We start from the raw sequence: 15187 nt of genomic DNA on the forward strand, positions 1-15187 counted from the left end.
GACAGCACAAACAGTGCATAGCTGGGTCCCACAACACATGGGAACAGACATTTTCACAATTCATGTGTCTTCCTTTCTGTTAAATCCAAGCTGTATACACACAACCTTTCCAGCTAGGGATTACGATGCAGACAAAATCCCTTTGAGGAAGTTTATACTGCATGAACAAATTTCCATGTAGATAATGGAAATCTACCAGGAAATCTAGTGAACTCTACCTTAGTGTTAACGTTAAAGAGAGTCCACTACAAGATTCACTGTTCACAGACGACTATTGTAGCAGTTATTCACGCTCCAAGCTTTTTCGGAGTTACAGATCTCAAAATTAATTTCCCTATTTATTATTCCTATGTCTTATATTCAAGTCCTTTAACTTTGTCTCATGTTTCATTCAGCTGATGAGATCACTCACAGGTTAATTCCTGGCGATGATTCTGTGTAGGCATTAGAATGTTAGAGGAAAACAATCAAATCCCAGATATTCTCATAAACAGTTCTCACAGCCTAGCTTCTAAAGCACATTCCCAAGCAAAGTGGACAGGACTCTGGAAGCAATTACTTTCTCATCAAAAAACCCTGCACAGTTGCATGAGCTAGATCAAAAACACTACCTGCTTTGAATTTCAGAAAGACGATGCGTTTTATCCAGAGGGACCCTGCCCCTGCCGCCTCCTCATTTTTAGCACATGCACATAATAACATACATGCAACATTTTGGAGATCATTGAGGTTTTTTTTACTTGCCACTAGCCCTCAAACAATCCAATTTCCAAAAAAAAAAAAAAAAAAATCAATAAAAGTTCATAGATGACTGGTTCGGGGGGGGGGGGGCTTCACTAAAGTGACATCAGAAACCTCTACTGATCCTACAAGGAAGTTAAGTGTAAGTATATAGAATGCAAGTACTAGAGATGTTAAGCTAATACCCGTCTTAAAAGGTCTACAATCTTAAATTTAAGTTATATAAAACAAGGAATTCTATCTTGTTAGGTGGAATACCAATTCAATCTGACCTGACCAGAAAGGCAGAGCTACCCAAAATCAGTATCTGGAAAATACTTGTGTATCCTTCATCTAGCAATTACTCACCCTTCTCATTGTAATTTATGATGCTATAAGAAAAAATAGTTTAAGCTACACAGTCCCAAGCATCCTTTTACATTCCAAACAATATTTAACATAAAAAGGTACTTTTCAAAGACTTCTTAAAAAAATAAATAAATAAAGGGGGGCAAACTTTAACATACCTTGATTCCCTTTGTCAATTCATTTCATAGATTCTGTTCCCAAGGCTATGGAAACCTTAATCATTTGTTATAAAATTACACTGATAGAAAGTGACTTTTACTTAGTACAGCATGAGATGTATTAAAGAACTATTTAGTAGTCCTTTAGAAAGAATTATCCCATTTAAATTCTTTTATCATGGGAAAGACAAGTAATTATGTTTGCAGGACACACTGCTCGGTAATGAGTTAATCTCAAAAATATCCGAGAACCACAGTCAACAGAGGACGCATCAGTGCTACACCAACAACCCTTGTTCATGAGGCCATTCTGACTATTTGTAAATGTACTCTGTGTACTACATTTTGACCAGCTTCAAGATGAAAAAATGCTTTGCAGGCCAAGGAACACTCCAGTGTGAAAGATGTGGCAGCTGTGCAGTTGTGTCACCATACTGTATGCAACTGTACAAATTGTGACCACCAGCTACTGTTTTTCCATTTCCTTTCCCCAAATATTCCAGCTCTGACAGTGTTGTCCAGCCTTTTGTGCACAAAGTGGGATGCTTGTGTTCGCATTTTAAGTGGGTTACCGTCCATTTCTGTATGCTTCCATGCCCCTCCAGTGTAACAAAAACTCTAGCCAAAGCAGCTTGTAGGCAAAAAATGGTGATAATTTTGTAATATCCCATGTGATTGAAGACTTGGTCCTCAATTTCTCTCCAGACCTCAAAGTGATTTTCAAGGGCCATGACTAGTTTAAATACCTTGTTGATTTGGTGCTAAGCTAGAATACATGAGGTGCTTTTATACCATATTTAAAGCCTTCTGTAATTCTGCACTAGTGGAATAGTATGAAATATTTTATTTAAAAACCTAAAATAAAAATCACAGTACAATGACCGCCTGTCAGACCCATATGAAACACTGCTGGTGAATTTTAAATCCATTCGTATTTTTACTGCTTCTATAGACCTCTTAATTAAAATGATAGAAGAGGAAATACATCTGTCAGAAGAAAATCTACTTGTACCATCAAAACTTTGCTTAATAAGGCATGCTATTTTGATGCTTGTGAAGTAGGCTATATAGTGCAATATGTTGTGTGTGATGTGTTAAGGAGAAATCATGATTTGCTTTTAAAAGTTACACTGCAGAAATATTATACTTCAAAAAACCAAGTCTGCACATGAAGCATAGTAAATCACTTAAGATTTAGTATAGTAGTTTGCTACTTTTGCTTAGTTTGCTTGCTCTTTTCCTAAGATGCTTTAATAAGTAGATTTGAAAATGTTACAATATTGTTTTCATGCAGACAGCAGGCCTTTTTAGTTTCTAACGAGGTGGAACTATCTTATGTTATGCCATTTGCATTTTTGTTCAAAGGGCCTGATGATGTGTGTACAATAAAAACTGCTGCGCTGACTACAACTTTTCTTCATGATTTCTGTGAATAATATATGAACAGATGCAGGAAGCTCAGCTGGATAATCTCGCTGTGGGTTTCCTTAAGTGAAAACAGGTGCTCTTGAAAATACCATGATTTCATTTTCTTCCAAGTATATGAGCTTTTGGCCATTTTTCCCAGAGAAGCAAGTTTGCTCTTCACCATCAAACTTCCAGCATTTTGAATGCTCTATACTAGTGCAGTTAAAGAAAAGTAGCCTGTTCTGCACTCTCAAACTACTTAAGAGATTTTGACCCCTGCTACCTTCCCTTTTGTTCAACATTTGTAAAACGCATAGTTGCAGAAAACACTCTCCCACCTACATAGAGGCTTTTGTTTTGTTATGAACAAGCTGGTCACAGGGTTTAAGTCACAGAAGCTAAAGCAAACGCTTGGCACTTAGGTTAGATAACCTTAGTAAACACTCACATGTCATCTCCCCAGTTATCCCAACATTACAGAAATTCAGTTAGGTGCAGCCTCTTTGAATTTCAAAGATTCTGTGAGCCGATTTTCACCTTCTAACATGAAATCACAGAACTGCTCAAAACCCTTCCAACCTTTCAATGAGAAATGTTTCCCTCAACTTTTTTATTTTCCAGAGAAGACAAAATGGAAATTCATTGGAAACAAAAAATGGTGAAGCACCACCGCAGCTGACACTCAAAACCCATTTAACCTGCATGTAATCTGGAGCTTGAACAGCTTCCACTGATGAGCTGAGGTGACCTTCTCCAATCCCAGCGACCTAGTTTTTCCATTACACTTAACACAGGATTTTCTTTTGCTACCCTCAGCACACACTATTGGCAGTCCATGCTTATCCCAGGTAAAGCCACACAGCCTCACTAAGGGCACTCAAAAAGCTAACAGACCTAAAATGTTAAATGTTTCAGAGATCACTGCAGAAAATAACTTGAAGGCCTGTAGCAAAGTAAGTTTTATATTCTGTATCAAGACTTTCCACAACCCTGGACAAACTGGTCCCTGACACCACTGCTGCTTCTTGCTTTTCCTTCCTGCCTTTATCTGGTTTTCTTCATAGGATGAAAGTCAGGCACAGACCTTGCAAAGTGATCCCACCAGCTCCCAGAGGTTGGGCAGCCCTTCCTGCCCTTGCCATGTTTCCGGATAGCAGCAGCTCCCTCCTGACCATTGTGTCTGGAATTTGCTTAGGACATGCAAATGACGGTGCCCTTGTGAAGATATGGCTGCACACAGAGCTGCTTAAGCAGAGTAATGGAACACCATGGCTGAGCAGGTGTAGCACTACCTATTACAGCTTCACACAGAATACACATTCAGCTGTACTCTGCCATCCCTGGCAGGAAGTACATACACACACACAGTTCACAGCTGCCTACCTCTAGACACAGCTACCTCTCTAGACAGCCTACTCCAGAGCACAGCTAACCCTCCCATGTGAAGCGATTTCTTCAGAGGCACTTGCTGCTTAAATTGCAAAGGTCCAGAGGTACCCTAGCAGCTCCACAGCAAATACTGCCTTTTTCTCAGCTGTCAAGTACTGCCAAGTCCACCTGAGCCCTCTTGGAGCTTCACAGATTTACAATAGGTGGAAGATATTCCACATGCCAGCAGAGAGATGGAGAACATGCCTTACCTAAGAGGGGAAGAATGGAAACACTCAGGCTGTCCAATTCTGCAACCATTCACCATCTATTAGAACTTCACATACTCTTGAATATGGCTTAAATAAAACATCCCTCAGTGCCTGACACTGCATAACCAGCAACATTCAAAGTCAGACGTTCTCCCCTGCACCAGTAGCCTGACAGAAAGAGCAGCTAAAATGGCTCCCAGTGTATCAACTGTCATTACTATGGTGCAAACTTAAGGACCAGACGCACGCCAAGCAATTCAACCACACATCAGCAATTCCAGAACACACACATAGTTCCCAACTCAGTTGCTAGCAGTCTTGTAATGAAGAAGTGACACATGGAGGGAAAGTCAGCATCTCTTTATTGACACAGGTGAATGCTATACATTGGCGTGTACATACAGATTATGGCTGCAGTTGGTCACATTTGCTTTCTAGACCTAACACAAACTTACCTTCATCTTATTATGCATCACATATGTACTTGCTGCAAGATTTGTTAACATATTCTGACAGCATAAGAGCCACCACTTAATTTACACCTATCACCAGATTTAAGGGTATTGCAGCATGGCCAACCACAAGGTAGACTACAGCTTTGCAATTCATTACAGTTACCATTAAGTTATTTGAGACTCAGTGACAGACATGAAGTTGGAGCACCAGAAGATTCTGTAGAGCTGCTCACCCTACCAGCATTCCTTCATGTTTGTGCACAAGCAAGCAAGATTTGAGGCACAGTAAGCTACATGCCAGCCCATCTGTGCTCTTAGTAAAGATGAGAGAAACAGCAGGTCATCTCATTCAGCCTCCAGGACTGAACTCAATTAGAAAAGCTCATATCTGTTAGGGCTGAAGACAGACTAACACTTAGCCTAAAATTAACTCCTGCCAGCTCTGCTTGGTAACCAGAAATATTACTGCTCGAAAAATCCATCTATGCCAGATAATTAAATACATAATTAAGTAATAATTAAAATTCTAGTCATAGCTACTCCTACAATTAAATGTGAAATTTACCCAGTCATCTTCTGTCATCACAACTCAGGAACTTTCAGCCCTGTTAAAAAAAAAAAAGTTTAATATGGCAATTGAAAATCCATGCACAACAGCCAGCAAAGACTGCTGAAATGCATAATGCTCTCCTACAAATTGTGATCCGCTCTTAAATTAAGCTATTTGCTCCTTCCACTCAGTTCCAGGTGTCTCTTAACACTCTGTCTTTACAGGACACTTCTACAGATGGTTCCCAAAAGTCTGGATTCATATGCCTCCAGTGTAGCAGGCATCATCTGTTTTACTATGACTCACTACCCTAATATACTGAATGTACCTAAGCCCTTCTTCCTAGTTACACTAACTTTTGCTCTTGATGTCACTTTTGGCTTATAAAAAATAACCACACACAGATCAAGCATAAAAACAAAACAAACACAAAAAAATCCCTACACCTTAATTTTTATGGCAATAATTCAAATCTCACCAATTTAATTGCCAAATATAATTGCTAAATTGAAACTGTGCCTGCTCAAGACTTCATTCTTAACCCTTTATTGTGCAAAACGTACTGCATAAAATGTTCTTCCTTGGGAAAACACAGCAACAGTTGCTCGTCTCTGGAAGATCCTTGGGAGAGAGAAAAAAAAAAGGACATATTTAAGGACCAGACTCCAAAAGCCAAACCATCAAGCTCAGCCCACCAGCCCCACACGCCTCTGCCTGCTCGGCGTGTTACTTGCTACAGTCAACAACTGATACCAACGGCACGGTAAAAGCCTTGCCAATTAGCAAGCCGCTGCTCTTCCATGTCTAGGAAGGGGAACAGCCACGGCCGGCAGCCCCCATGAGACCATGGAGCCCCCGCGCGCCGCCGCCATGTCCTGCCGCCCCCCGCAGCGCCCGGTGCACCCGCCGCGGGCCCCGGGCCCTACCTGGCTGCGCCGGCGCCGCTGCTCCGCCCGCCTCCGCGGCCCCGCTGCGCGGCCACGCCTGGGCAGCACACGCGCCGCGGCCGGAGCCCCGCAACGGTCGTTCCGCGCGCCCAGAACATTCGTGCTCGCGCCGCGGCCGCCCCGCGCGCCGGCCAACGGCCCGGGCTCGCGCCGAAGGCTCCCCCACCTCCAACGGCCCGGGCTCGCGCCGAAGGCTCCCCCACCTCCAACGGCCCGGGCTCGCGCCGCGGCCGCAGCAGCCCCCCCGCCACCAACGGCCGCGCCGAAACCGCGAGGAGACCCGCGCGCACCTCCGCACGCGGCGCCGCCGGGAGCGGAAAGGGCGGGCCGGGCCCGGCGGGGCGGGCTCGGCGGCGCGGGCGCATGCGCGTCCCACCCCCAAGGGAAGGATTCCACGTGCTTATTGCAGGGGGGAGTTAAAGCTGCTGCGTGCCCTGACTCCAGGGGAGAATTTAACGTGCACTAAGGGAGAGGGGTTCTCGGTTATAATGAAACGAACCTAAAATACCTCCGCGGGGCTGCATCACCGGGACAGATCTTCCTCAGCAGATCTCTCAGGACAGGAGCACTGGAGAGCTAACCCCAGGCTGCGGGGGCCTACACTATTACACTCATCTTCTGTCCCAGGAGGGTAGGTTTTTGTAAATGCCTGTCAGACTTCATAGATGCCTGATGCTCACGCAGTGTCCTAGAATGAAACTGCTGCTCAGAGTGCACGAAGGGCAGGGGCAGGTTGGGCTCTGCGGCCCCGGTGCCTCATCAGCTGCTCTGATCTTGCACTGTGTGCGGTGAGCGCCTTTGTTTCACTCTATCTCAAGCGCAGAGATTGGTACCTCCTATTGTAGCTTGCAGTGTTTTCCCTCCAGAGAGTTTTACAGCTAAAATACACCATGCTTGTATAAAAACCTATGCAAGTGTTGTTTCTTTGTGTGTGTATGTGTTTGTTGTTTGGTTTGGTTTGGTTTCTGGTCCTGGAATCAGTCAGTTGAGAATTTAGCTAATAAAAGCTAAATTTTGCTGTGAGGCACAACAGGATACATTCTCGCTAACTAAGCAGACAGAATGAAAGATTTCTTTACCCATGAAGAGATCCATTCCTCATAACAAGTAAGAGAATTTCAACTAAGCACCTATTTCATGGTTGAACTAGGCCATACCTATTAGAAAAGACTCATACTTTCAGACCTAAATGATCACATTTGTGGAATTTCTCACATTTATGAAATTTGTGCTTTCCTAAGTAGGCAGGTAGCCAAGCAATTAACACACATGTGCCTTATTCCCTTTCTGAATTTTTCAAGCAAAGAGGAGAAGCAGAATGAGGGGGGGAAAAAAGAAATGAAAAACAGGGAAGTGAGGAAAGAATATATGAAAAAAAAGAAGATGGGGAAAGAAGTGAACAAACAGACCACATAGTGGAAAAGAATCGATCTTACAAATTTTTAAATCTAACACTCTTACTTTGTCTAAAGCCCTCCTCCATACAGTTTTCCCTAGCTCTTGGTTTCACCTGATTTTTCTTTTCCTGTTCCTGTGACTTGTCCTTCGATGCTGACTGCCGTGCCTTCGTCATCCATGTAGTCTTCAAGGACAAAAAAAAAAGCCCCATTCACCTTTGAGGTCTAAGAGTTTGGGACTGGAGAAAAAATGAAAGAGGATAAATTGGAGTCAGTTAGGTATTACTTGCAGTTAAGATATTTTCCCTTTGCTTAGTACTTTTCTATTACTCACTGCCTCACTTCTGTTATTCTTAGACATTATAGCTCTGGATATTATCAAAGATACTTAGACTTCTGAGTGTATAGGTTACATCATTTCTCTGGAGTGAACTAAACATTTTGTTAACAATGTTTTGTGTCTTCTACACCTCCTTCAGCATCCTTTGCCCACCATAGTACATACATACGAGTTCTATTCTGTTACAAATTTGTTGATGGATTCATACTGTCTGAAGAAGTTCACTCTAAAAAAGGTATCTTCATGTCTGTGTAGACGGTTGCAATGGCAAAACTACTAAATGTCCAAGGCAAGTAATTTAAATAAAGCTTGCTTATTCTCTTAAAAATAGCAAGATCTGGAAATGCATCTATAGCACATTAGTGTAGGCACAACAAGGGAAACGTAAGCAGGAGGCAAAAGCAGTAAAACAAGCATCTGCATAACGCAGTAATATTCACTCATAGAGAGAATTAGCAGTACTTTTCATTTATGAAAATATTTCATATTTCTACCATGTTCCTGGATTGTGCTGTAGCTGAAAATCAAGCTGCTATAACTGCTAACAAATCTGGAAAAGGACAACTTTCATGAACACAAAAGTCAGCTCCACACAGCAGTACGTTTTCTTATCAGAGTTTATTGTTGCACTTCATAGATCATGCCACTATCAGAATAATATCTATTTTTATTTTAAAAAACTTCAAGAAAAATGTTTCCAGCAATTTTCATTCAATGTGAATGACAAGAATATTACATCTATAAACATCGAAATATCTATTTAATTTCTTCCTGAGGAAGTTTCACATTTTTAAGCAATGAAAAAGAATATTCTGTACGAGCTACTCTGCAAATCAGTGAAACTAATTATTTCTGCACAAGTAGAACTGGGAAAATATCACAGTATTTTCAGGAATGTTTGCTCAGATCATTAAGTGAATTCATATCAGGCTCTGTGTTTAGACCCCCTAGTGGTAACTTCCTGCTAATAGTCATACATTGATATTTACTGGCACAGTCCTTCATGTAAAGCAAGTTTCAGAATCATATTTATGAAAACAATTATGAAGCTCACATGAAGTATGTGTAAAGAAATTGCTTGTGCAGTTATCTACCAGGGGAACAGAAACTACAGCTATGTTACCAACCACAGTAAACACCTCACTTTGACTAGCAAATAGAGCTCCTTTGTGAAGATTCATTATTTGTTTTGAGTAGGTGTTAATACTTCTTAAAAGTATTAGATAGATAGTCTGTTTCTGCAGATCACACCTGGCTTGTAGGTAAGTTGTGAACAGAAGAGGTTAAACTTTTGTCAGATAATACTGTATGTTGTACGACTTGCCTCCTTAGCCCTGCACACGTGTCCTAGCTGTGGAATAACATGACATCGAGCTGTTGTCTGCTTGCTTTGTTTAGACTCTTCATCACCAAGTTTACTGTATATTAAAAGCCACTTCTACTTTTGTAAACTCCATATTAAATGTAAGAACATATTTAAAGAGAACAGTTACGGAGACAAAAAATGGCTTCCTACTATCTTTTTATAAGTAACTAATATCTGACATCTGAAATCAGAAGTGCAAAGAACCGGCCCAATTCACCATTGCTTCTCTATTGCTTTTGTGTGGGAGAAGAGCATTTCTAATGGACAAGCTGCTAGCCCTGCAGCACCATTTCTAGAGATGCTGAAGTCTAGCAGCTGGATTTCAGTAGGAGCTTGGACTGGTGAAGATCATGCCCTTTGGGGACACACTTCGAGGGACAGGGGGTCAAAGTACTTTGTTCATAGTATGGACTCAGGTAAAGTTTCCACAGGAATCCAGTGAGAACTGCCCAAGTACTCAGGAAAGGGCAGAAGCCATAGGAGAGCCCCCGCTGCCTGCTCCTCATTGGTTTTCACTGCCATCCCAGCACTCGTTCCACAGGATGAGCCCTGCGTTTAGGTGCCAGAGCTAGTCCGGCCAAGGCCAAGGCTGTGCATGCAAAGAGCTTATGCTCGGGGTGCTCCAGGCTGACAGCCCTTGAGCTGCTTTAGCTATAAGGGATTCCTCACCAGACCTCAGTGAGGGCACCACAGAAGGCCGAAGCTCTGGGACGTGTCAGCTTTCCTGTAGTAAATTCCGGGAAGGACGATGAGACTGATGTGCACATACACACCACCACTCTATCCAGCGTTGGTGGCCTGCTCATCAGTCTCATCTCGCTGAGGCCTTGATTTTGTAAAGAAGAGAGAAATGGCATTCTTGGAAAGAAAGACGCAACTGTGAGCGTACTGAAGCCTCCAACACGTAGGAGACAGTCAGTATGCAGAGAAGAAATTACCTCAGCACGAAAATCCCAGATGCTTGATAAAGCCTATTTTTGTCCTTTTTTTTTTTTGCTATTGTACAATTGCTGCTCTAAAGAACATGGGCAGAGGCAGCAGAACACAGAACATGAGTTTCGTGCAATCCCTTCATTTTTAAAAATATTTGAGTGACGGTAAATTAGGTTATACCAAGGATAAAATCAGTCATGCCGGGATGAAAACCCCAAGTGTTTTGTCCCATTATTTAGTTCTGTTGTAATAAATCCATATAGACGCTTGAGCGGCACATGAGCTGTAAATTTTGCATTTACAGATATTCAGAATTTAGAGTGTTTCTTTTATCAAATTAGAAGTACATTATGACAAGTCAGTTTTTTGACCTAACCCACGTGACAGTGAATAAAGTGGAATGAAAATTCTCCTCTAATAAATAATAAGGATGTTCATCTTAAAAGAACACGTACTCTGGCAGGTCCTTGTCATGCATTCTCCTTTAGCAAAATGTGCTGCAAAAAGAACAATGTTATATACAGCGAATTTGTCTAGATTTTTTTCTTTACAGGCCTATTAGAACCAGATATTACATAGACAAAAATCAATAAATAATAAAGATTATCAGTTAGAGGTACAGTAAGGATCTCAACACGTGTTTTCTATTTAGGGAATAACAGACTCATTTTCATTCCATTACTTTGAAAGTTAACTTGCATGATTACATAAATATTTTAAAACAACAACAATTGAGACTCCGAAAATGTTTCCACCATTTGGTGCATGTTTTTAGCTATTAATCCTAAAACGAATTATGGCAATATTACAGGGTTACTGTAAAAAAAATTGCACTCAGAACCGTAATTGTCTTTCTCCTGGTATTTTTTCACACTTCTTCATGTGTTTTAGATACCCTCAGAGCCATGAAGAAGCATTAAGACAACATGTAGAAGAAATTTTCAGTCATCTCCTCTCTCAATTTTTAAGTACTTTTTATCAGACTATCTCAGGATAAACTGAGATGTATTGTGAGATGCACCACTCAAATTCCCAAAATTACATCAGTGTAAGGTTGGGTATTAGCCTTTTCCATGATTAGAGCCTAATTTTGTAAGTGTTACAGCTGTGTTCATTTTTTTTTATAAAGCTTATTCCTAATATTTAATACTAAACTTCTAAAAAAATAACCAGAACCAGTGTTTACACTGTGAAATCAGAAGTTTGCAACTGACATAAATTGGAAGCATTGGAAAATGCTACAGTTTTGATCAGGTTGAAGGCAAATCAAGGAAAAAATAGTCATGCAAATTAAGGCAGTGTAAGTATGGATCTGTTCCTGCTCTTTACCAGTTTTTCCTTCATTTCAGGAAATTTTACTTCATTTTCATGGAGTCATTCCTGATTTTATAGCAATGTGGGTTCAGAATGAAGTATTAAGTCTGGCTATTTCAATTTGGTTCACAACAGCTAGAGTTTAATATTGCCCATAAAGGTTATATTGCAACTTTTGTGCTTCGCATGTCCAATTAAATTTCTGCTCAGATACAGTCTACCTGCTGTATTTTGACATTTCAGTCAAAGAAAAATCAGTAATTACAGATAGAGGTTCTTATAGCACTGTAAGATTTTGCTGTTGCAGGCTATAATCACAGGTTGCATCCTTTTTTTGCTACACTGCTTTAGCCTGTGCATTCCAGATTTTGCTCCAGGAATTTTATGGCTGTGCCCGCCTAAGCTGTATGTGGTAATTATGCTCCTCAGCCTTGTTAGTATATGCTACCTTGTTATATATACTATGTATATATAGTATATACTTTGTTAGCATATTAGGATATATACTTTGGGTATTTGCCAAGCTGATTCCAAAGGCAGGAGTACACTTGGCATTTTCTGCTGCATTAAATTTTCTGACTTTATGCAAGACACAATAACCAAATATTAAGAAAAATTGTCAGAGGCACAACAATGGGCTGCAAAACATACATGAGACACAATATAAAAGTGTAAATATTTACGGTGACATTGGATAGGTCATGTATCTTTGAAGCTTACACCAGCTGCAATTGACTTCCACACATGTGCACAGAAGTCCACAAGTCCACAGGCCCAGAAATGATTGTGAGAAAGACTGTGGCCCACCAAAGTTCTAAGAAACACACACATTTCACAATCCACATGCCAGCACATGGAAATAATTTTTTTCTTTTACTCTTTTTTGAAGAGGTATATTTTACAACACCTTCTGGTAGCTACTGGAGACTTTAGGCATGATGACTGAAGCGTGGAAGAGAGATTTTTTCAATGCTATCTTACTTTCTGCAGCTCTTGTCTCAGCCATGACGGTAGAGGTTGTCCCAGTTTGTGTAGGAGTTTTGACAGTTCCACATTGTGATCTCTGTAGTAGTTTGACAGAAAAGCCCTGCACTGATGGATTTAAAAACAGTTATTTTTACTTAATAAACTGCCTAAATAAAATTTACTTAATAAAATGCCTAAAGTAGCTATGAATTCTGGGTTCTGAAGTTTGTTTTACCTGTCAAAACTTTACTTTCGCTTAAGTAATTTATACTTTTTTACACTACCTAGTGCATACAACTTTCAGCTCTTCAGTCTGGAAGCTGAACTGCAAAAGTTAATTGCAGGAATAATTGCAGAATAAAGGATATTCAAAATGAGCATCAAAATCCAATCCAAGTTAAGAAGTGCTCTGAAACTGACACAACTACTTCGAATTTACCCTAGTGTGACTGAATGTCATAAAGAGCATCTAAAATCACTTTGTATTGAGGCATCTGCCAGTTTGTATCCCCAATATTCAGAGGTATTTAGAACTGAAAAGCATAACAAAAACCGTCTCTGGTCAAAAGCCTTCTCACACTCATGGATTTTATACCTGTTATAATTCTACTGAGCTTTGTAAAGTCATTTATGATTTATACAGATGTAAGAAGAAAAAAGGGCTTACATGCTGCATTAATACTCACTGTTGTTCAAAACTGTAAGCTTTCATTTGAATTTTAATCAGACTAAACGAAACATAAACATAGGACAGACTAAACGTAAAATTTCTATCTGGAAAAGGAGAATGAACTGCCCCTAAGCGCAGGCTGCAACATTTGACCTGAGGGAAATTATTTAATTTTAACATTTGTCTGAGGAAGACATTTACAAAATATCATAGAAACAGAATTCAATCCCTCTTAAAAGCCGACTTTATGAGAGTCAACACTAATTGTCATGCCCTCACTACTCTCGGGGATGCAGAGCCAGACACAAACATACATACCTGATCATGACTGTGGAAAAGAAGGCACTGTGAAGCCTCTGCTGGTTAAGTCACCAGGAACCAGGTTTCAGGGAAATTCAGTGCTTCTAAGCTTACTTTTCTAAGGGGTGCCAGGTTTTAGAAGCTGTTAATTTTTTTTAATGACCTGAATATTATTCATTTGAAATAAAAGGGTGAAGTAGTCTATATACTTTGGCTATCTTAAATATAGTCAAATAACTAACGGGAAGTGAATTTTGTGTTATCTCCCTTTTTAATATTTTGCCTGTGCAGTATGCCACAGGTGGCAGCTAAATCCTTATTTAATGCCAAATAGAATAATGGTTTACCTCAGAATCCATAGGAGGGTATTTTCTACCTTTGCTCTTTCCAAGACACTTGGTTTTTCCTTCTTCCAGGAGCTGACACCAGAAACCTTTATGTGAATCGAACCTGAAACAAATACATTTTCAAATACAACAGATAACAGTGATGGTTTCAACTCAGAAACAAAATCAATGAAGTTCCCATATTCCAATAGTTTTTTGTTGTTGTTTTGTTTTTTCACCGTAAGTTGGCATTAACAGTAACTTGGGAAAAGAAGGAAAACAACGGAAGTGAACAGAGGAGCTGAAGATTACTGTTGGAACTGAACAAAATATTGCAGCAGAGACACTGGTATATGCTGTTCGCCTTCAACAGATTAAATCAAATAATAATCAAAATAAACTATGCCACAGAATCTACCATACTTTCTGCCAGTAACTTGCACATTGTGTAAGCTTTACTACAGGCAGGAAGTAACACACCTAGCGACGAGCTGCTCTTGGTCAGAGCAGTTGATTTAATCTTCTCTCCTGCAGAACTTCTGCCAGCTAAACTATAAAGCACTTCTTTCAGCCGGACAGACTTTGCTTTTATCAAGACCAGCACAAAATTTTTCCATCCTAATTAGTTTTACCTATCTCTGTAATACATGTATGTTAAGATCAGTAGTCTATCCTTCACTTCCTACTGTTTCACAACCATTCTGTAAATTTGGTATGTTAGTATTTACTTACCTTGCATACCACTATAAACTCACAAGTTACAAAAAATGAATTATTTGAGAAAGGATACATAAATGCAAGCGCAATTTGTTTCATGTTACTGCATTGCAATCTTAGTTACAAGTAGTTACAAGAAAAAAATATTGTGTGCATCTTTGCCAAAAGAGATGACAGAATGAATACATTTAAAGACAAATACATTATTCATGTAACTATGCTGATGTCATTGGTCTCAGTGCGTTTTAGCAGAACAAGTAGCTTTGTTTCCATGAAGATTATTTGTGTTCAAGAGAAGACAAAAATGAAATAAATAATGTGTGCTACAAAACTAGATGCAAGTGGGATTAATTCACAGTATCCGCATCAAAGTCTTTGGGATTAAAAAAAAAAAAAAAAACATAATTTCAATACACTTCACAGGTGAATCGGGCCCTTTATGTCCTTATGGTGCACCTGACTATCTCATTAAATATAAAAGTCTGTTTTGCTACAAAAATGAACAGGATACAACTGGATAAAAGCATTAAATATAGAAATACCTAGAAAATAAAAACATTATTTTCTGAGAACTTCTTATAAAGGCAGACAATAGACTTGCATTCAGAAGAG

The 15187-nt window shown here is 40.0% G+C and overlaps 1 protein-coding gene and 1 non-coding gene across 2 annotated transcripts in view; both read right to left on the bottom strand.

Moving 5' to 3' along the window:
• Positions 1-6020: 6020 nt before the first annotated feature.
• LOC148594163 (small nucleolar RNA SNORA24) lies at positions 6021-6151 on the bottom strand. The gene has a single exon (XR_015913559.1). It is a non-coding gene; the product is annotated as a small nucleolar RNA SNORA24 (small nucleolar RNA).
• A 6142-nt stretch (positions 6152-12293) lies between these two features.
• The window catches only part of LOC104578392 (N-deacetylase and N-sulfotransferase 3), a 48891-nt gene continuing 45997 nt past the window's right edge, over positions 12294-15187 (bottom strand). The window contains exons 12-13 of the mRNA XM_088527683.1: positions 13880-13982; positions 12294-12688 (exon numbers count right to left, since the gene is read on the bottom strand). Of these exons, the coding sequence (XP_088383809.1) occupies positions 12569-12688; positions 13880-13982 (223 nt within the window). The 3' untranslated portion in view covers positions 12294-12568. The remainder of the gene's footprint in view (positions 12689-13879; positions 13983-15187) is intronic.

This window comes from Tinamus guttatus, unplaced genomic scaffold, assembly GCF_059628265.1.
Source record: "Tinamus guttatus ecotype Peru unplaced genomic scaffold, ASM5962826v1 Tinamus_guttatus_pri_ptg000288l, whole genome shotgun sequence".
Lineage (NCBI taxonomy): Eukaryota > Metazoa > Chordata > Aves > Tinamiformes > Tinamidae > Tinamus > Tinamus guttatus.